At 42.9% G+C, this 22,854-nt stretch overlaps 1 protein-coding gene across 1 annotated transcript; it reads right to left on the bottom strand.

Annotated features, from left to right (window-relative positions):
- Window positions 1-1,365: 1,365 nt before the first annotated feature.
- Window positions 1,366-22,305, bottom strand: LOC102077085 (uncharacterized). Its single transcript, XM_019354748.2, has 9 exons — window positions 22,183-22,305; window positions 21,935-22,062; window positions 20,185-20,380; window positions 19,756-19,875; window positions 19,108-19,221; window positions 18,711-18,762; window positions 3,357-3,390; window positions 2,880-2,951; window positions 1,366-2,752 (listed from the first exon to the last, which is right to left on the bottom strand). Exons 1-9 carry the CDS (start codon window positions 22,303-22,305, stop codon window positions 1,906-1,908), a joined length of 1,686 nt encoding a protein of 561 aa, XP_019210293.1. The 3' UTR covers window positions 1,366-1,905.
- Between the last annotated feature and the right edge of the window lie 549 nt (window positions 22,306-22,854).

Below are 22,854 nucleotides of genomic sequence, written 5' to 3' on the forward strand. Positions count from 1 at the left end.
TGAAAGTGCAGACTGAGAGTGGATCACATGATGTTTAAGGTGTGTCATGTGACATGTTCAGTATTGTCACACATGTCTAGATTGTCCCTGATATCATAACTGCTCAAACACTGATGATAATATTTGAAGAATTATTACTGATGGCAGCAAAGTTTGAATGGAGCTCTCTGTCTGTGCTGATTTGTCGCCCTCTGGAGGTCAAAGCACAAACTGCATGATGTCACTGTAACCACCACAGTGACAGGACGTGCTTTTATGACTGAAACACTGAAATGATGCTCAGACGTGTTAAACGATGCTGCTGTGCTACATTTGTCATTTCCTGCTTTCGCTACCATCCATGTCAAAGTGCTGAAGTCATCTGATCCCTTTAATGCAGTAAAACAGGAGCTGTAAGTCTGACATGTATTTACTGTCATCACAAACACACACAGCTGGATTAGCACACAGACAACGGGCTGAAAAGATGAAAATCAGCATTTGATTATTATTATTATTATTATTATTATTATTATTATTATTATTATGTATCCTGTTTATATGGATGCACTTTTCTATCTGTCTGTGCTGAAGCAGACGCCACTGATCACATGACTCTGAGGGATGTTTCCAGCACCTCGCTGAATCTGAGCCATGAAGATTTAAGGCGGCTCTGAAGTCAAAGCAGGTCTGAGCCTGTGTTAGCAAGCTGTACCTAATAAAGTGGCAGCAAGGACTCTGTCAGTAATGATAAGAGCCAGCAGGGGGCAGCACAGAGAGGTGAGGCGCTGTCAGAGAAGCAGGCTGACATCAGACTGGTCATATTCCATCATCTATACCTGAAATAATAAACAGGCACACAGCCAGAGGTTCAGCTCTCTGTTTTGCTGCAGGGTCTCTGTTCTTCATTCTTCACATATCCGTGTCGAGCCAAGTGTAAATCCTGAGGCTGAGCGGCCTTTGTACAAGCACACACACTTCTAAGCAGGGCAAAGCTATCAGCACAAGCAAGAAGTGAAGAAAAATCCAGGCAGCCTGTGTCTGTCCAACCAGTCAGAGAGCTCTTTACATGCCAAGTGTGGCTAATTTGCATTGCAGCAGGATTTTTTAAAATAAAGTTGCTAATCTAGCTGCTAATCCAAATGTTAATCCCTGAGCTAATCTGTGAGCTAACAGGAAAGGGAAATGGATTCTGAAATGAGGAGTGGAATTGCCATTTTAAAAATCAAAAATTCAAAAATGAATTTACAAATGCCAAATTTATTCTAAAATTCATTTTTTAATCACAGAATTCTTCATTTCGATGCGCGTGGCTCTTGTGGTCCTCCATAAATTTCATATATACAATATTGTTTTTAATGAGCAGCTTCAGGTTTTCTTCTTCACTTAGATGACATCATCTTCACATTTTAATGTTTTACAATAACAAAAGATCAGAAACAATTACAGAGTCTGCAGGCATGAAAATATAGATGTACAACTTGTAGACTTGTGTTACTTCTATGTTTGGAACGTGACACAGTTCAGAGTCTGAGTTAGAAAGTTGTGGCTCATAACTTATTGTTCCACCCAAGTACGGATCTAAAAGCCCAACATAAAGCAATAAAAGATCAAAATATTACATAATACATAATGTACATAAATAATCTATATATGTCACGTCAATGATCTGTGTGTGTGCTGGTTGAAGGTCTGACATCAGCATCACGTCACCTGTGAGCAGCGAGCAGAGAACAGGTGAGTCTGTTTATATTAACAACCTCCACAGATGTTAGCAGATATGATCAGATTATGAGCTGGAACTAAATGATGATTCAAGTCCATTCATCATAAATCTGAGCCTCAAATATAGAAAAATAACTTTTATCATCTTCATCTTTACACTAAAATGTCCACAAACATGTCTAACACAAGCAGCATTTATCATCATCTGAAAGCTTCAGGTGAACATTTCATCCAGCTGTTGTCGATGGTGCAGGCGTACTGCTCCTGAAGATACTTCCTGTCAAATTTCTGTCCAGTAGAGTGATCACTGAGACAACCATCGAAGTGAAGAGTGGCTTTAAACCTGGAGGAGAGGAGCACCAGGGACAGAGCCAAGGTCACCACAGAGAACGGGATGCTTTCATATTCCCGTCCTGGGAGGTTGAATGGGATGACGATGCGGTTCCTTCCTGGTGGTCCGTGTTGAGCTGAGAGAGACTCAAAGTATTTCCATCTTCTATCTTCATCTCGAAGAGGGTTAACCGTGATGTTTGGGACCATCTGTGCTCCAGCTTTCTTCAGTGAGTTCCAGTGATCTGGCAGGTTCACAGGTCGATGTTTGTCATCAGGAATGGTACAGCTTTCTTTATCGTTGCAGTAAAAAACTCTGTGCTGAGGCCTCAGTTTTCCTGTAGCGATACCGTACACTAAACCAGAAGTGACGCAGTTCCAGGGAGAATACAGGAGCACGTCAGTGATGGTGGGCAGAGGCAGGTAACAGCTGGCTGGGATCATGAAGTCTCTGATTAAACTATGAGCCATAAAGGTGATGTGAACATCATCACTGTGGTTCTTCTTCTCCTCCTCATCAATGTGTTTCTTCAGGAAGTCAAACATGTTTGTGAGTTTGCTGAAGGCGTCAGATTCTGAGTTTTTTCTCAGCCACTGCAGGACAACTTCATCTGTGCAGCTTCTCATTGCCAGCTTTGTCAGTCTTTTCCTTTCATCACAGCTGCTCAGTCTGTCTGCTCTGCAGTGTTTAAATACGCGTAACCTCTGAAACAATGTGCTGAAACAGGAATTATAGAAAAAACATTTTAAGCACAGCAAACATTTAATCTGTCCACAGATGGATCCTGAAACAAAACACAGAGAAAATCTTCTCGTTTCATTTCACTCTTTGCTTCCAGACTTACTCCAGTTCCTCGTTTCTGTCCATCTCCTCAGAGGAAGTTTGACTGTCTTTAACGTCGTCCTTCAGGTGCTTCCTGTGGTCAATAATCGACAGCATGTGGGTCAGATCTCAGGTACATAAATACAGAGTCTTGGCTTATCTTCGGTATTTTGAAAAGCTTGCAGTAAAAATGATCAGAGTTCAGTTAAAGATTATTTCGTTGCTGGGAAACAAACACTCTTTGCACACCTGTGTCCTCAAACTGAAAGAAGAAGAACGTTTATGCATCATAGACGTCGTCTATTTGTCTGATTTAAACCTGAATAAAATCCTAAAAACAGCTAGCCTCTGTTTGTATTCATGCTTCATGCTTGGTTGGTTAAAAACTGTTGATGACATTTATACCATAATGTATGAATGTTCAGTTATGGACCAGCCTGCTCATCATGTGGACAAACTAACAAAAGAACATTTCAGAAAGACAAAAACGTCCGCTTACCTGCTCCAAAACGTCCACTCTGACCCTGTGCAGCCTGTAGAATAGAATAGATCAGAATAGAATAGACCTTTAGTCGTTTAGCCACCATGCTGCAGGTCTCTGATTGGCTGACTAAACAAGCTGTATGGTATGAAAGTACCTGGACAGACACCAAATGAAAGTAAAACCTGATCGGGGATTCCCCAAATGTGAAAACAAAAGTAAAAACATGACTCAGAGTTTCAGTACAAAGAGCTCAGCTGGACCTCAGAGCCGCGGTCACATTCATGAACACGAAGTCGGGCCTCTACACCAACGTGACCGTATGGATGACATCTGCCCATCCCTGGTGGATTTAATAACCCTTCCCACAGCCACAGGTGTCAGTGGCTCCAACTTCGGGGCCCACACCTTTGTGATTAACCCACACCTGTTTGCTTCATCTTATTTCTGTTTCATGTGGTTCTTTGTTTTCTGCTTTGGCTGTGAGAAACAGATTTTTTGTTATGGATATAAAAACATTAAATACAGATGCTGATATAAGTTTGTTTACAACAACCACTGCTCTCTCCCACAGCGTGTCTGTGTCCTGTCTTCCTCACCCAACCACCAGCCGGTTGCGGCAGATGGCCCCGCCCCTCCCTGAGTCTTCCTTTTAAAAGGGACTTTTTCCTTCCCACTGTCGCCAAAGGTGTTGCTCACAGGGGGTCATATGAATGTTGGGTTTTTCTCTGTATCTATTATTATTATTGTAGGCTCTACCTTACAGTATAAAGCACCTGTTGTTATTTGATGCTGTAGAAATAAAATTAAATTACATCTTTTTTCTTTTTTTTCTTTAATATTATTAAAAAATTCAATTCAATTCAATTCAATTTTATTTATATAGCGCCAAATCACAGCAAAAGTCACCTCAAGGCGCTTTATATTGTACAGTAGATAGCACAATAATAAATACAGAGAAAAACCCAACAATCATATGACCCCCTATGAGCAAGCACTTTGGCGACAGTGGGAAGGAAAAACTCCCTTTTAACAGGAAGAAACCTCCGGCTGAACCAGGCTCAGGGAGGGGCGGGGCCATCTGCTGCGACCGGTTGGGGTGAGGAAGGAAAACAGGATAAAGACATGATGTGGAAGACAGACAGAAGAGAGAGCAATTTTAATACATAAAAATATTAATTTCACAGTACTCGATACAGTTATAGATCCAGAGGGCAGATTCTTAATCATTAAACTATCTATACTTGATAAAAAGCTATGTATTGTAAGTGTATATGGTCCAAATGTTGATGATCCCTCATTCTTTCACAGTTTTTTCAGTGCACTCTCTGAACACTTAGATGGCACACTTGTTCTTGGAGGCGACCTCAACCTTGGACTAAATGAAGAAATGGATAGGCTCAATATAGCAGGAACTCAGCGTAATTGGCAGTCCACAAATATAATCAAACAGTATATGAGCGACTTTGGTCTTTGCGATGCATGGCGCTCCCTTCACCCCACCAGTAAAGAATATACTTTTTTCTCACATGTTCATCACTCCTACTCTCGTCTGGATTATTTTTTGGTCAGCAGCTCACTGCTGAGTGACATTTCAGACACTGAGATTCATCCTATAGCTGTCAGCGATCATGCTCCTGTATCTTTAACACTAATGCACAAGAATAATACTACGCCAAGTAAAAACTGGAGATTTAATACATCACTGCTTAAAGATGAAGACTTTATTAAATACTTTAAAAAAGAATGGACTTCATATTTAGACTTTAATGACACTCCCGGAACATCAGCTTCTGTTTTATGGGAAGCAGGGAAAGCTGTGATGAGAGGTAAAATAATTTCTTTCTCATCACATAAAAAGAAAAAAGAAAACAAAAATATTCAGGAATTAGAAAAAACCATCAAATACCTAGAAGAAGCCTACGCGTCCCACCAAGATCAGGAAACATTGAACAAAATACGCAAAACAAAACTAGAATTAAATGTGATAATTGATAAAAAAAACCAAAATTCTTAGTACAAAGACTACGCTTACAAAATTATGAACATAGTAATAAATCCGGTCAATTTCTAGCAAACCAGCTAAAAATAAATAAAGAAAAAACAACTATATGTGCTGTTCAAGATTCATCTGGGAACACAATATATGACCCGAAACAAATAAACAACATTTTCAGGGATTTCTATAAAACGTTGTATTCACCACAAATAAACCCATCTAAAAAGGAAATTGATCAGTTTTTAGACAACATAACTCTCCCAAAATTATTAGACATTCAAGCAATGGCACTGGATTCACCACTGACATCAGGTGAACTCCAGGAAGCCCTGATAAGTATGCCCAATAATAAGGCTCCAGGCCCAGATGGCTTTCCTGCAGAATTCTACAAAGAATTCTGGACGATTCTAGCACCAGTTTTTTACAGAACGTTGTTGGAAATCAAAGAAAAGGGCAGACTTCCATCAAATATGAATTCTGCAAACATTAATCTCCTGCTAAAACTAGGCAAAGACCCTGTATATCCCTCAAGCTATCGTCCAATATCCCTTATAAATGTAGACCTCAAAATTATCTGCAAAGCTCTCTCAAAGAGACTAGAGAAAATAACCCCCCTCTTAATTCATCCTGACCAAACTGGATTCATAAAAGGTAGGCACTCATCAACAAATACACGTAGATTACTTAATTTGATAGACTACTCATATAGTAAAAACCTTGAAACTACAATATTTTCTTTAGATGTAGAAAAAGCGTTTGACAGAGTTAACTGGAAATTTCTATTTGCAACTTTACACAAATTTGGTTTTGGATCTTCTTTCATCAACTGGTTAAAAATATTATATAATTCCCCAACAGCTTGTGTCAGAACAAATGACCAGACATCCTCCAGCTTCTGTCTCCTGAGGGGCACCAGGCAGGGATGCCCACTCTCCCCTTCACTGTTTGCAATTTTTATCGAACCACTAGCAGCAGCAATTAGACAGAATTCAGTAATTAAGGGCATAAAATGCAAGAACGTGGAACATAAAATCAGCCTTTATGCGGATGATGTGTTACTCTTTCTCCAAAATTCACAAACCAATATCTCTGGGGTGATTGAACTGATAAACTCTTTTGCAAGAATATCAGATTACTCAATTAACTGGTCAAAATCTACAGTCCTTCCGATTAATTGCTCCTTCCATAATTCCTCTTCTACTCCACTGCAATCGGGAAATATAAAATATTTAGGTATTAAGGTTTCTCCCAAGCTTGCAGATCTAACTAAATTAAACCATATCCCACTTTTAAAGAAGGTAGAAAGTGATCTAGGTAGGTGGAAATGTCTACCCATGTCACTCATGGGAAGGGTTGCCGCTATAAAAATGATGGTATTACCAAAAATAAATTATTTATTCTCAATGATCCCAACTAAACCGCCGCAAGATTGGTTCAGATCTCTAGATTCATATATGTCCAAATTCCTTTGGAAAAATAAACCCCCACGTATAAGCTTAAAAACATTACAAAAGACCAAGGATAAAGGAGGATTAGATCTGCCTAACTTTCAGCACTACTTCTTAGCCAACAGGCTTCAGTTTATCTCAGGATGGCAAAAACATATCCTCTTAGATGAACCTTGGCTAGATGTAGAACAAGCACTTTGCAATAATCTAGAGATTTCAGATCTACCATTTATCAGCTCAAACATGCAACGACATGAATGCTTCAAAAGCATCAACATCAGCTCTTCTCTGACAGCATGGTGGGAGTTTCTGAAGTTGACAGAGTCTTCATTAATCCCATGCAAACGTACACCTATCTGGAACAACCCTGACATATTACAAAACAATAATATGATAAACTTTTCAGATTGGAGTAGTAAAGGAATCAAATATTTAGAACATATACTAGAAGGAACAGAATTTATTCCATTTGACAGACTAGTTACACAATATGGGATCAACAAGAAAAGATTTTTAGAATATCAACAAATTAAATCCATAGTAAAAAAGAGATTTAAACCAGGTCAAGTTGAACTACAAACACCACCAAGTGTGGTTCAATTTTTTGCTCTTAAAACCCCCAAATTACTGTCCAAAATATACAGAATGCTTTCTAAAACAGATGAATCAATATCACTTCCTATTGCAAAATGGGAAGCGGATTTATCAGTTAACTTAGACCAAAACTTCTGGTCTCAGATTTGCTTAAAAACCTTTAATCTAATTAGAAATCCCAGTCTTCAATTAATTCAATACAAAATACTACATAGAGTGCACTATACAGGTCATCGGATGTTCAAGATGGGCTTTACGTCTACCAACAACTGCTCACACTGCCAAACCAATTCACCGGACAATTATATCCACGCACTTTGGTTCTGTCCACCAGTTCAGAAGTTTTGGCGCGAGATATGTGAAGACTTGTCAAAGTGTCTGAAATGTAACATTCCAACTTCCCCTTTAGTGTGTTTGTTGGGCAGCTTAGATAATGTCACTACAGAAAAGAATATAGCCCATATGGTTTTCACTGCCCTATGCATAGCCAAGAAAACAGTCCTCATGAACTGGAAAAATAAAAATAATCTTAATTCTAACCAATATAGAAATTATCTATTAGATCACATTAGTCTTGATACAGCCTCTGCCACCACATCAGATCAAATGCTCTGGGCTCCTTTGATCATCACCTAGTGGGGGTGGGGGGTCATAGTTTGGTCCCACCTTCGTTGTTGTGATCGGTGTGGGGGTAGGGAGAGGCTTAGGGCGTCGGGGGGTTCCCCGGGAGCATCTTCATTGGGGGGCTCAACCCGGGGTAGCGGTCATGGCCAATTAGGGGCTCTGTCGGCTCTTAGGTGACGGTTTCCTCGTGGCTGCGTGCAGCGGGGCTAGGGGAGGGTCTGCGCTGACGGACGTAGGTTACTGACCTGGTAGCCTGGCTGCCCCGGGGTGGATCAGGGACAGGCGTGAGGTTCTGGGGGCACTCCGTCTCTGGGCAGCGGCCCTGGCCGGGCCTCAGGGGTTTGGGTCCTGGTTGGTGTGTTGCCGGGGTTGTGGGCGGGTGGGTGTGTGGGGGCCCAGCCCTGGCGCAGGGTGCCGCCGGTGCATCGAGCCACCTGGGGGGCTTTTCAACTGGTGGAGGAGGTTGTCACATCTTGCAGGAGCTTTCCTTTCTTCAGGAACTCTCTCTGCAGGAGGGGAAGATACAGGAGAGATGGAGGAAGATCTCGGCCTGGGCGTCTATTGTCTTGTGTAGTCTGGAAGATGAGTGGATGATGGGGTGGGTGCAGTTTTCTCTGTGGTGGGGTCGGGTGGACTGTCCCGGGCTCTGTGGGGCCGGGCGGCGCTGCTGCACTGGGCCCCGGTCTGGATGGGCCTGGGCCCCCTTTCCCTGGCGGGTTGCGGAGTATGGGGGTGCCTACTGGGGTCAGCGGGGGAGCTGGCCCCAGGGAGGGGTCACTTGCCTCTCCCTTCCTTCCCTCCCATCTCCAGCTGCCTCCCTCTTCCAGCTCCACCACAATCACCCACACATGCAGGGCCTTGGGGTAGGGGTGTGTCACCAGGGTGCAGGGGAGGCATCCCCCCCCTCTGTCCCCTTCTGGCTCAATTTTATCCCACTACTTAGACATTCACATTACTCACACTCTCATTACACATACATATAGGATCTTGGGGGTGGGCACGCTACACGGATTCCAATCACCATCAGGGTGTACAACCTCACCCCTGGCGTCGTTGCCCACCTCTCAATTTTAAATACACGTAGACATTGAGGGCTAGCAGGAGGGGCTATGCGCTTACCTGCTGCTCTGGCAGGTAGCTCCATGCCCTCCTGGGTTTTAAATGCACCTTAGAACACACATACATCAACACTACATATGAGCGGGTGGAGGGAGGTTTGGAGTCTTCCTACACCCCCGTTCTCTGCGGCCTGCTGGAGCGGGGGGGCTAGGAGGAGGAGTTGGCCGTCCGACTGCGGTCTGGAATGTGGGGCCTCCCTGCTGCTGCGGAGTCGGGGCGGTCTGCTTCTCCCCACCGCAGGGAAAAGGGTAACACCACCTGGGTCTGGGCACAAGGGTACCTAGACCCGGTTCTTAGAGTACGCTTGGGGAGAGTGATTGTGTGTACAGCGTCTCTTTATGTCTGTCTCCATGTTGGTTGAGTGTGGAGTAATTGCAATCGAGAGCATGAGGGTGGGAATGGATGTTTGTATCTGTGTGTGCCTGTATGTCTGTGTCTATATGTCAGGTTGGGTATCAGACGCCACCTCTCTGGGGACATCTCAGGCCCTCCAAGGTATGGAGGCCTATCTCCCCCCACCACTTCCCCTGCTGGTGGCGGACACCCTCAGACATCGGTGCGTTGGTGGTTCTCTGTGTCCGGGGTTGGGCGCCCGGGTACACACCGGCTCACTCCTTGGCGGCTGCTTATCGGGGCTTGGAGCCTGGGGCTCGCTCGGGCTACTTCGGAGGTGGGGTGCCCTCGGCCTAGGGCTCGGTCACTCTGGCACAGCTGGCTGCCGGTGGAGCTCACGGGCACGTCACTGCAACCCCCCTGGCCTCTGCTCCGCAGCTGCTGAGTGACCCCTCATCTGGGACTCTCCTCAGCTCTTTCTGGGATAGTGGCGCGGCTGCCCCTCTGTTGGTCTTCCTTGGTCTCTTGTGTTCTGGGGGCCTCTGGATGTCTGGAGTTTTGATCTCCTCCATACCTGCTTCATGCCCTGGAGGTCGGGGCAGTGGCCCCCCACACCCTCTAGCAGATCATTACATGAGGGAACCTTTTAAAAAATCAAGCGCGTTCATGCTCACAGGTGTACACACGGGTGATCACACACACAAACTACACCCTTTTTGGCTCCTACCTCAAAGCACACTGTGGGCTGTCAATCTTACGTGCTGTACAATAATGTTTAACATTTAATATTTACTGCCATATTCCCATATATCATTGTGATGTTGTTTATTCTATTACTCTCGTTTTCTTCTGCTTGTTTTCTTTTTTCTTTCTCAACAGGTGATCCAGGTGGTCAATATGTATTCTTTTTTTTTTTGTTTGTCTGCTTATTCTGTTTGTTTTTGTTTTTTGCCCTTTTCCCCCATCCTTCTTCCCCGCTGTCTTTCTTTTCCCTCCTTCCTTCTCCCCTTTCTTTCCCCCAGTAAAGTCTGTCCCACATACAACAAATGAAAATAAAATAAACAATTAAAGGTGAATCAAATAGACCATTACGGCAAGGCTGGGATGGTACATTTGGTAAAGTAAATCCGTTGGGCATCTTTCTTCGCCTTTAGACAATAATTCTGATGGCAAAAGATCCAAACGGGACAGGCAAAAAAAAAAAAAAAAAAAAAAAAAGGAAGAGAGACAAAAATTAATAACAGACATGATTCGATGCAGAGAGGTCTATTAACACATAGTGAGTGAGAAAGGTGACTGGAAAGGAAAACTCAATGCATCATGGGAATCCCCGGCAGCCTACGTCTATTGCAGCATAACTAAGGGAGGATTCAGGGTCACCTGGTCCAGCCCTAACTATATGCTTTAGCAAAAAGGAAAGTTTGAAGCCTAATCTTGAAAGTAGAGATAGTGTCTGTCTCCCGAATCCAAACTGGAAGCTGGTTCCACAGAAGAGGGGCCTGAAAACTGAAGGCTCTCCCTCCCATTCTACTTTTAAATACTCTAGGAACAACAAGTAAGCCTGCAGTGCAAGAGTGAAGTGCTCTAATAGGGTGATATGGTACTACAAGGTCATTAAGATAAGATGGGGCCTGATTATTTAAGACCTTGTATGTGAGGAGCAGGATTTTGAATTCAATTCTGGATTTAATAGGAAGCCAATGAAGGGAAGCGAATACAGGAGAAATATGCTCTCTCTTTCTAGTCCCTGTCAGGACCCTTGCTGCAGCATTTTGGATCAGCTGAAGGCTTTTCAGGGAGTTTTTAGGACATCCTGATAATAATGAATTACAGTAGTCCAGCCTGGAAGTAATGAAGGCATGAACTAGTTTTTCAGCGTCACTCTGGGACAGGATATTTCTAATTTTAGAGATGTTGGGCAAATGGAAGAAAGCAGTCTTACATATTTGTTTAATATGTGCGTTGAAGGACATGTCCTGGTCAAAAATGACTCCAAGGTTCCTCACAGCATTACTGGAGGCCAAGATAATGCCATCCAGAGTAAGAATCTGGTTAGATACCATATTTCTAAGATTTTCAGCTTTAGTGAAGGTTACAAATGATCTTCTTATGGCCTCTGACAGTGGACTCATCTCTGTGCTTGTCCTGCTAGACCTCAGTGCTGCGTTCGATACTGTCGACCATAATATCCTATCAGAGCGATTAGAACATGCTGTAGGTATTACAGGTACTGTGCTGCAGTGGTTTGTATCATATCTATCTAATAGACTCCAATTTGTACATGTAAATGGAGAGTCCTCTTCACCCACTAAGGTCAATTATGGTGTTCCACAGGGTTCAGTGCTAGGACCAATTCTATTTACATTATACATGCTTCCCCTAGGTAGCATCATTAGAAGACATAGCATAAATTTTCACTGCTATGCAGATGACACACAGCTCTATCTATCCATGAAGCCAGATAACACACACCAATTAGTTAAACTGCAGGAATGTCTTAAAGACATAAAGAGCTGTTTCTGTGCTGTGATGAGCTCTGAAACCTGACTGAAACTCTTCAAATAAGCCATTCCTCTGCAGATGATCTGTTAGCTGTTTGACAACTACTCTTTCAAGGATGTTTGATATGAAAGGAAGGTTGGAGATTGGCCTATAATTAGCTAAGACAGCTGGGTCTAGAGATGCTTTTTAAGTAAAGGTTTAACTACAGCCACCTTGAAGGCCTGTGGTACATAGCCGATTATTAGAGATAGGTTGATCATATTTAAGATTGAAGCATTAATTAATGGCAGGACTTCTTTGAGCAGTTTAATAATAATATATTAATAATCCACATTTCACTGTTTTACTTTTTGGTTCAGATGTGGATACTGTATTGTTCTTTCTTTGTGATTTTTTTTTTTTATGTTTAAGTTGTTTAGTGCTGGTTATTAGTTTGTTTTTTGTCTGTTTGGGAGCTGACACAGTCTCAGTGGAAATGGGGTTTTGGGGGGATAGCAGGAGGGGAGAAGCTGCAGAGAGGCGTGTAAGACTGCAACTCTGCTTCCTGGTCCCAACTCTGGATAGTCATATTTTGGGGGTTTTAATAAATTGGTCCATATTTCTAGAAATGAGAGCTGCTCCATCCAAAGTGGGATGGATGCCGTCTCTCCTAACAAGACCAGGTTTCCTCCAGAAGGTTTGGCAATTATCTATGAAGCCCACATCGTTTCTGGGACACCACTCAGACAGCCAGCAATTTAAGGAGAACATGCGGCTAAACATGTCACTCCTGGTCTGATTGGGGAGGGGACCAGAGAAAACTACAGAGTCCCACATTGTTTTGGCAAAGTTACACACCGATTCAATATTGATTTTAGTGACCTCCGATTGGCGTAACCGGGTGTCATTACTGCCCACGTGAATTATGATCTTACTGTATTTACGTTTACCCTTAGCCAGCAGTTTTAAATTTCCTTCAATGTCGCCTGCTCTGGCCCCTGGAAGACAATTGACTATGGTTGCCGGTGTCTCTAGCTTCACATGTCTGAGAACAGAATCACCAATTACCAGAGTTTGACCCCCGGCGGGTGTGTCGCCGAGTGGGGAAAAACGGTTAGACACATGAACAGGTTGGTGGTGTACCTGGGGCTTCTGTTTAGGACTATGCTTCCTCCTCACCGTCACCCAACCGCCCTCTTTCCCCAGCTGCTTGGGGTCTGCCGGGGAACAGCTAGCGGGGCCTGCGCTATCTTCGGCTGCACCAGCTGCAGGGGCCTGGCTAGCTACGGGTGAATGAAGGGTGCGAAGCCGAGTCTCCAATTCAGTAATCCTGGCCTCCAGAGCTGCAAATATGCTACATTTGTTACAGGTATCATTACTGCTAAAGGAGGCCGAGGAGTAGCTAAACATCTGACACAATGAGCAGGAAAGTGCAGGAGGGACAGGTGAAGTAGCCATGGTGCTAACGAGTCAGCTACGAGCTAAGCTAGCAAAACAGTACAGAGACAGTGAGTGAATACTTTGGCTATAAATTAGGTAGTGAGCACACAGAAAGGGTGATTCAGATGAAGCACGTGAAGATTATACTATGAAGAAGGAATGTATCTAAAAGTTTTTAGATTAAATTGCTCAGCAGAAAAGCTACTCAGAAACACCACTGTGTTTGAGCAGGAACAGGAAGTGATACTCTACCACAAAGCGAGCGAACACCGATGACGCAGTCAGCCATGTTCTCCATGTCCTGTTTTATTAGGAGCAATAAAAAAAAAGCTGAGGCATCGCCCTGAAACCTGACCTTTGTATTCATGTATTCTGTCATGGTCCTGGGTTGGTGTTTTTGGTTTTTTGTACTTTTACTTGTGATATTGTTTTGTATTATGACTGTTGTGTTTTGGTTTACTAGGGTTTAGTTTGTGCTCCCTCTGTTTGGTGTCATCCCTGCCTGTGGATCCCCTCTAGTGTAGTCAAGTCTCTGGCTGTGTCCCAATTCAGGGTCTGCACGCTTGAAGTACGCACACTACGCGTACTACGTACGGTGCGTACTACAAGTACGGGAAGTGCGGAAGTGAGAGGCTTGTGAAATGGGACGGTCTAGCCTTCGTCGCGCTGTTCAGGTTGCCTAGCAACCATGATACTAACCACGCAAAACGTTTCATACAGCTTTGTTTGACAGAAATGAAGGAGAAAAAATGTTTTGTTGGTCATTCATTTTTGTCATGACATCACTTTGATTAGTTGAGAACCGGCAAACTTCTGATTACAAGGTGAACTCCCAACTCTTGAGCCACGATCGCCCCATGAATAATTATAACCAGCTAACACTGTGTTTGCTTACTCTGTATTACAAAACCTGTCAAACCGGTTTGGTTGCCCGCCATTTTGTTTTTTCACACCTGTGTTACTACTTAAAACATAATAAGACATGAAACCAGGAAGATAAGATAAGATAACTCTTTCTTCTTCTTTGTAATTGCACATTCATACACGGTAGAATAGTACAATGAAATTTGAAAACCACGCAAGCACTTCAGACAACACGACACAACATAAGGCAACACAGTTATTTAACTTAATAACTTAGTGTGTATTGCACACTGTTAGTATTGCACATTATGATCATTATTGCACCTTGTTGTAAAAATAAGTATTATTTTTGTTATTGTTGTTACCCCCCCCCAAAAAAGTCCAGGGAGGTAGCCAATCTGGTCAGCTGTTTGTACTGGTTAGGGCTAGCCCTGTTGTAAAAGCTGTCCTTGAGTCTGTTTGTCCGGGACTTCAGCAGCCTGAATATCCTGCCAGACGTCAGCAACTTAAACACCCCGTGTTTTGGGTGTGTGCAGTCCTGTAGGATGCTGGGTGTCCTCTTTAGACAGCGAGTGCTGTACAGGTCCTTCAGGGAGGGAAGAGGATGTCCAATGATCTTTTGGGCTATGTTAATGACCCTCTGAAGTGCCTTTTTGTGTGCAACTGAACAACCAGAAAGGACGCTGTGCCTGTTCCTAAAAGCATAAGCAAAAACAAAAAAAGGTTTCACAAACAAAAGGAGAACACACCATGGCACATGTTTAAATCATGAAGGTCTGTTCATCTAAATTATTTATACTAAAAGGACTGTGTTGAAACGCTTTGAGTAATGAACCACTTTTCAATACAAGCTTCATTTGGCCACTACTGGTGAAAATTATTCATTTGACACTAAATATTACAAGTGGCATGATAAGCTGTGTAATATTATTATTGTAATATACTACTGAGAGACTTCTGCTCGTCAAACACATTGCATTGCAATGTTGACCCAGTGTCACCTTGCATATGACTAATAAAGCTGAAAAGTGAAACTATTTGTGGCAGGCAGCATTCCAGCCCCAAAATGCAGACTGACAGGAAAGACTGCGCATGGATGGATTTATTGCTGAGTTTACAGTCAAACAACTAAACTGAGAAAGCAAACTGGGAGATATTAAACACACAACATTATACAGGGAATAACCATAGAAACAGGACACGCAGCAAAATAGAGAGATCACAACAAGGAACAGGAGGAAATGCAGTCAATGGCTGTATCCCAATTCAGTGACCGCACGCTTGCAGTATGCATTTTGAGACCTATTACGTCACAGCGACGCGACGATGGCTGTCCCAAACGGACTTTAACATGTGTTTGAACGAGCTGACGGTTCACTCGTTAAGCTGAAAGAAAGATGCTTTAATCACAGGAGTCACACATGTGTCCACTGGACCATCTGGGAACTCTTCTTGTTTAGCACTCGTAATAACACAAACACTAAATCCTCCTTCTCTTGTGCTGTTTTGTAGCAGTGTATACACCTGAGTAGGGATGGGTATCGTTTAGGTTTTATCCAATACCAGTACCAAACCGGTACTTTTGAAACGGTGCCGGTGCTTAAAGAATGGAAAACACAAACTTTGTCCAAAACCCTCTGATGTTTAGCTGTTTTTTGTAAAAAAATAACAATGTTAGCCTTTTCTGCAGCTATAGGGCATATATGGTATCACTTTTGGCTGGAAGCAGTTCTTAAACAATGGAAAAACACAAACTCTGTCCAAAAACGTCTCATGTTTAGCTGTTTTCCACTTTTTCTTTGGTCATTCCTCGGCTTTTAAAAAAACGCTATGCGTCGCCAGGTGTTTCATCAGATTCCACAATGGCACCGGATACCGGTACCCATCCCTACACCTGAGACTGTCACCTGTCTGTCCTGCACTCTCTCTCTGTTTCTTTCTCTCTGATTGTGGAATAAAATTATGAACATGTATTTATAAGTTACACTTGTGTTTGAATCCTGCAGCTTATCACACATTTGATTTCCATGTGTGACAACTGCAAGTGTCCAGAGTGAGGACAGACTGAGGGACCCACTGCTGCACATCATCTGTGAGGCTTTGCACCCCTGATGATCCACCAGGACAAACTCAGCAGTGTGTGAGGAAGAGGAGGAGGAAGAGCCAGCAGCAGCTGACAGATGGAGAGAATAGACAGACTGTTCCCTGTTTGTGAAGGACTGCTAGGAAAGTTTAACATAACTAATTGTCTGTCCTGAATCAGTCTTATTAGGTAATGTTCAAATAATGTTATCATCCCAGTGTTTTCAGTGTGGGAGAAAGTACTCAGGGCCTTCAAGTTACACACTATGAAAGGCAGCAACAAGTTTAATATTCAGAAACCTAAAGTATGTATCAGCAGCAGAATGGAGCTAAAAATAAATGTTTGTTTCAGTTCTATGAAGCTTTGAGTATTTTGGATTAGTAGCACTGCTGTGTTTGTTGCATCATATTGCTGTAATTGTTTATATGCTTTATATATTCTGAGGTAAGTTGATCTATAGTGTTACATCATATTCTATAAGGATGTTATGGGTTTGGATACTTTCTGCCCAGTTTGACCCATTTAGCAGAAGTCAGCCTGTTTAAGGCTCTGATATCTATTCTGTATGACTTAAAGCAGTTATGACATGGTCTGATTTTCTCACCCAATAAAGGATTATTTAATATATCAGTCTACTCTTCATTCTATCAGACACAGTTATCACAGCTCGTACATTTTCTTTTTACACATATATGTAAGCATTGAGTGAAATTTAGTAATGCCAACATACTGAAGGAACAACATTTGTCTCTTATATATAATACATCTGTATATACACTGTCAAAGATACTTGTCTTTGAGTGAAGATTTAAGGTGATAGGACATATAAATAACTGCAACTTGAATCTTTACTGAAGCTCAGTGTTAGACAGAGTTCACTCACATGTGCTGTACCAGTGTACCTGCACATGTGATGTGTAAATAGAAGTGATTTGATTTGAGAGTTCAAACTCACTGCTGTAATGGCTTATGATGATTAATATAATAACTATAATATTGGCCATATCATATTTACACTGACTTCAGTCTCATGAACAACATTAGCTAATTGTTATTTACTAGCTAATCTTAAAGGCCAACAATCATGTTTTACAGTCCTGTGGTCTCAGCCTCAGATACTTATTAAATCACACAAAGCTCGTGTAGAAACAAACACACGAACAAAATATGTTCTCCTTCATTTCTGTCAAACAAAACTGTATGAAATGTTTCCAGCGATTGGTGTTATGGTTGCTAGGCAACCTGGGCAGCGCGATGGAGGCTAGACCGTCCCATTTCACGAGCCTTGCACTTCCGGCCTTAGCGGTCTTTGAGTACGCGGCCCTTGAGGATCGTTGAGGCTGCGTACTTTAAGGCTGCAGACCCTGAATTGGGATACAGCCATACTTTGCTTATTTTTTCTGTCTGAACTGGCAGGAAGTCCTCTGTGAGAAGCAGGAAGTCCTCTGTGAGGAGCAGGAAGTCCCACTTTTGTTGTTTTTGGTGACTTTCAGAAATCTTCCAGTTCTATAAAATAAAGTGATGCTGGAAACATCGCTGTGGCAGATGGAGGGCTCAGCCGCCTCCAACCGAGTAAAGAGGTTCAGGCTCAGCAGCTCTGATGGTTCATTGGAGTCAGCACAGAGTGTGGAGACATCTAGTGGTGGTGGAGAGAAGTGCAATCAAAGCTCTGCTGCTGGATGTAGTTACTGTAAGGTCCCTGATGGAGCTCTGTGATTGGTGGATTGTCCAAACTAAACTCAGTGATAAAGTTTCCTCTGATAAACAATGAAAGGACCGCTCAGCTGATCAGCATCGTGACACGAGCACTAGATCCAAATTTGAATTTCTTTTCTCTGACCAATGAAATCTGACCTGGAATTTGGGGAAAGTCCTGTGTTACGCCGAGAGATGCGGTGAGGGAAACATCAGACTTCACTCTGTCTTAACTGCAGTAATTGCTTTATTGTCTCTTGCCAATATCATGCACATACAGACAGCAACATCTCAAAATGGCCCCCAATCCTGCAAAACACTTTTATTACATGATAGCTTCCCAACATTACTCACACCCCCCCCCCCCCCCCCCCCTTCAGGTTGACACATATCCGGCAAACGGGAAAGATAGTCAGCAATAAGATTCTTCTTACCCGGACAATGCTGGATGGTGAACTGGTATGGCTGGGGGGCTAGGCACCAGCGCAGTATACTCGCATTTTGATGTTGTTTGGAGTGCATCCACACCAGGGGTCTGTGATCTGTCTGAAGAATAAATTCTCTTCCAAGGAGATGATATTTCAATGAATCAATTGCCCACTTAATTGCCAGTCCTTCTTTTTCTACTGTAGAATAGTTCTTTTCCCTTTCAAACAGCTTTTTACTTAAGAAAAGCACAGGTTTTTCCTCACCAGCTTCTCTCTGAGCCAGCACTGCTCCAAGTCCAACATTAGAGGCATCTACCTGCACAACAAATGGTTTGGAAAAATCCGGGCTTTGCAAAACAGGTGCTTCAGAAATCTGTCTCTTTAAAGATTGGAAGGCATGTTCACAGTCGTCATTCCACATCACTTTAGAAGTGTGTTTTCTCGTGAGATCTGTAAGAGGGGCTGCCAAGGTTGAGAAATGGGGAATAAACCTCCGAAACCAGCCAACCAAGCCCAGAAACGACCTCACTTGCTTCTTGGTTTTAGGTCTGGGAATTGTTTGTATAGCCTTTACCTTTTCAACTTGTGGCTTTATTTGTCCATGGCCAACAATGTATCCTAGATACTTCACTTCTTCTTGTGCCCAGGCACACTTACTCACATTCAGAGTCAAACCAGCCTTCTGGATCTTTGCCATCACAACCTTTAGATGCTGCAGGTGTTCCTCCCAAGACTCACTGTAAATCACCACGTCATCCAGGTAGGGAGCTGCAAACTTGAAACAACCATGAAGGATAATGTCCATCAACCTTTGAAAAGTTGCAGGCGCCCCATGAAGACCAAAGGGCAACACAGTGTACTGAAATAAGCCCATTCCTGGAATTTGGAAGGCTGTGTATTCTTTACAGGACGGCTCTAAAGGCACTTGCCAGTAACCCTTACATAAATCTAATGTTGTAATGTATCTAGCCTTTCCTAGTCTTTCCAGTAGCTCATCAATCTGTGCCATTGGATAAGAATCAAAACAGGAAATACATTTTAGCTTTCTCATGTCAGAACAAAACCGTAGTTGAGGGGAGTCTTTCTTTGGAACAAGTACAATGGGGTTTGACCATTCACTCCTTGACGGCTCAATCACTCCGAGTTCCAGCATCATCTGAACCTCCTTCCTAAACGGTCCCATCATCCGTTCTGGGATCCTGTAAGGCTTAAGACGAACAGGTTTTGTGTCTTTCAAGATGATGTTGTGTGTTATGGCATCTGTTCGGCCCGGTGTGTCTGAGAACAAAGATGGAAAAGATTGCCTCACCTCGTTCAACTGATGACACTGATCTTCAGTCAGATGTTCAGGAGGGTCTTCAGATTTGGGCATGTCTCTGAATGGACTCATCTCAACTTCTCCAACCTCCAAAATGCCACTGTCTTCAGGCTGAACATCCCGTACCATCAGGATTTGCTTCACACCTGGTTCTGGGGCATTTCTCTCATGATACTCTTTTAACAAGTTTACATGTAGCAGTTGCTTTGATTTGTGTCTGTCTGGACAAATGACCTCATATGTCACTGGGCCGGTTTTTCTGGCCACAGTATAAGGTCCTTGCCACTTAGCCAGCAGCTTACTTGGTCCAGTAGGCAAAAGTACTAAAACTTTTTGACCAGTCTTTAGTTCTCTCTCACAGGCATGCTTGTCATACCATACCTTTTGCTTTTGCTGCGCCTTCTGCATATGGTCTCTAACCTTTTCTCTGTATGTTTCCAGTTTGTCTCTCATCTGCAATATGTAGGAAACGATGTTGGTCGTCGAAGCCACTTCAGTAGACCCCGGTGCCACTCCAGCCACCCAGTTCTCTTTCAGCATATCCAGAGGGCCTCTAACCTGCCTTCCATAGAGCAGCTCAAAAGGGGAGAAACCAATTGAAGCCTGTGGCACTTCTCTGTATGCAAACAATAGAAAAGACAACCATTTATCCCAATCTTTGCCAGTATCATCAATAAACTTTCTCAACATTTGCTTCAATATACCATTAAATCGTTCCACCGAACCGTCCGTTTCTGGATGGTAGGGAGTAGTTCGAATACTTTTTACACCAAGTTGGTCATAAAGAGACTTTACCAAATGTGACATAAAACTGGTACCCTGATCTGTCAGGATCTCCTATGGAATGCCAACTCTGGAAAAAAGGTCTACTAAGCATCGAACAATGTGTTTGACCTGCAGAGAACGCAGTGGATAATCATCCGGATATCTTGTGGCATAATCACAAATGACTAATGCATATTTATGACTATTACTGCTCTTAGTTAAAGGACCTATGATATCCATAGCTATTCTCTCATAAGGTACATCCATTATTGGTAATGTTTGCAACTAGGCTCGGTCTGAAAGTTTAGTGGGGGCCACTTTCTGACATTCATGACATGTTTTGCAGTAGTCAACCACATCTTTGTACAATGCTGGCTAGTAAAAACGTTGAGCAACACGATTATAAGTCTTTGCCTGTCCCATATGTCCTGACCATGGTACAGTGTGGCCCAAATGCAGAATTACTGATCGGTACTCTTTTGGCACAACAAGTCTGGGTTTCTCCATGTAAGCTAAATACAGAAATTTATACTTTATTATGAAAGGTTCTCCAGTTACACTTTTAAGCCCTACAGCATTTTCTTTTCCATCATCCTCGTTGCATGCTTTCTTAAAGAGAGGTTTTAAAGATGGATCATTTTCCTGTCTTTCTCTAAAATTATGGGGAAACTCCCACTGAAGATCAATAGGTGGAGACATTGGTAAGGTTGGTTTCGGAAGTTTTGCCCTACCACTGTTTTTATTTTTCTCCTGCCTACGTTGTCGTTTTGTTTTCCTGATTTTACTTCCTCCTTCAAATAAGTCTTCATCTACATCGGGCAGTGGTTCTAAACCCCTTTTCATTGAACGAGTGACAACAGCACAGGAATAGGCTTCAGAGTTATTGTGAACCAAACTGTCTAAGATTGGTAAGTCTTCTCCCAGAATGACATCATATGCTAACTGATCCAACACTCCTACAGTTAACATAAATGCTTGGCCCTCAACTTCAATAGTGACATCTGCTGTTGGATAATCTTTTTGACACCCATGAACACAAGTAATATTTACAGGTTTGTTAAAGTCAGGTAATACATTGCTCAACATAGAAGATTTAACCAAGGTTTGTGAGCTACCAGTGTCAGCAAGCGCCTTTACTGTTTGGCCATTTATTGAAACATCTACCACATGCTTATGTGGCACTAAACTATCACCAGTTAGTTCACCCTCAAGACCTGTAGGGGGAACTACACACAACTCTACTGACTTTGGTTTCCTTAGGGGACATGAAGAAGCTTTATGACCAGGCTGCTGACAGTAATAGCAAATGAGGTTGTATCTTTGACTGCAATATATAGGCTTCTTACCACCCCTAGTGTCCAAGCTTTCAACACTAGTCACCCCTGGAGGTTTTACCTCCCCAAACCTTGGTCCCACCACAGTCATCTTTGACTTAGAAGGTTGACGATGAGCAGCTAGGTAACGTTCAGCCAGATCTGCAGCTTCCCCTCCTGTCTTTGGGTTGTTCTCCTTCACCCATGTGTGGACGTCTGGCTGCAGCACACGAAGAAACTGTTCCAAAATAATGGTTTCACCAATCTCTTCTTTGCTCCGACTGTCAGGACGCATTCATCGCTTATAGAGTCCCTTTATCCGATTGTAGGTTTCACGCACACTCTCTCCCACTGGTACACTGGTGCTCCGGAACCGGTATCTGTAGGTCTCCTCTGTTACATTAAACTTGGATAACACTGCAGCTTTAATGGCATCATAAGAGTCAGACTGTTCTTCATCCATGCCAGCATAAGCTTCAAGGGCTTTTCCAGTCAATAACGTGACCACTCTAGCTGCCCATTCAACTTGTGGCCATCCCCACGTTTTAGCTATGCGTTCAAATCGTACAAAGAAACTTTCAGGATCCTCACCTTCCCTGAAGTCAGGCATTCTTGGCTCAGCACCACGGTGCATTTCTGCTCTCTGCTCTGGAGCAGGTTGAACAACATGCATTTGAGGCTGTGCATGCAGTGGTTGAGATGGAGGGAGCAGCTCAGCTTGGTGCTCAGCGAATCCATGAGGTGGCTGCAGAGCTGATAGTGGAGGCAATTGCCCAGTCTCTTGCTTTGGGAAAACAGCTGCTGTAGAAATGTCACTCTGGACAGAAGGCTGAAGTTCAGAATGTACATCATGTTACAGCCTTGGTATATTGTCACTCAGTTGTTTAATCTGTTCAAACAGTATTGCTTCTGTTCTTCTGGAATGCCGCATAAATGCTCTAATTTCACCAAAGATATCCAGTTCAGAAAGTTCTTTACTCACAACACCAACTGCAGTCTGCTTAGGTTGTAC

Source organism: Oreochromis niloticus, linkage group LG3 (assembly GCF_001858045.2).
Source record: "Oreochromis niloticus isolate F11D_XX linkage group LG3, O_niloticus_UMD_NMBU, whole genome shotgun sequence".
NCBI classification, from domain to species: domain Eukaryota; kingdom Metazoa; phylum Chordata; class Actinopteri; order Cichliformes; family Cichlidae; genus Oreochromis; species Oreochromis niloticus.

Coding starts and splice junctions, on each gene's coding strand:
- LOC102077085 (XM_019354748.2), bottom strand. CDS start 22,305: ATGGATGAAGAACAGTCTGACTCTTATGATGCCATTAAAGCTGCAGTG. Junction 20,381..21,934: donor ATGACTGTGGTGGGACCAAG/GTTTGGGGAGGT, acceptor GTTTGCATACAG/AGAAGTGCCACAGGCTTCAA. Junction 2,753..2,879: donor GACAGAAACGAGGAACTGGA/GTAAGTCTGGAA, acceptor TTCCTGTTTCAG/CACATTGTTTCAGAGGTTAC.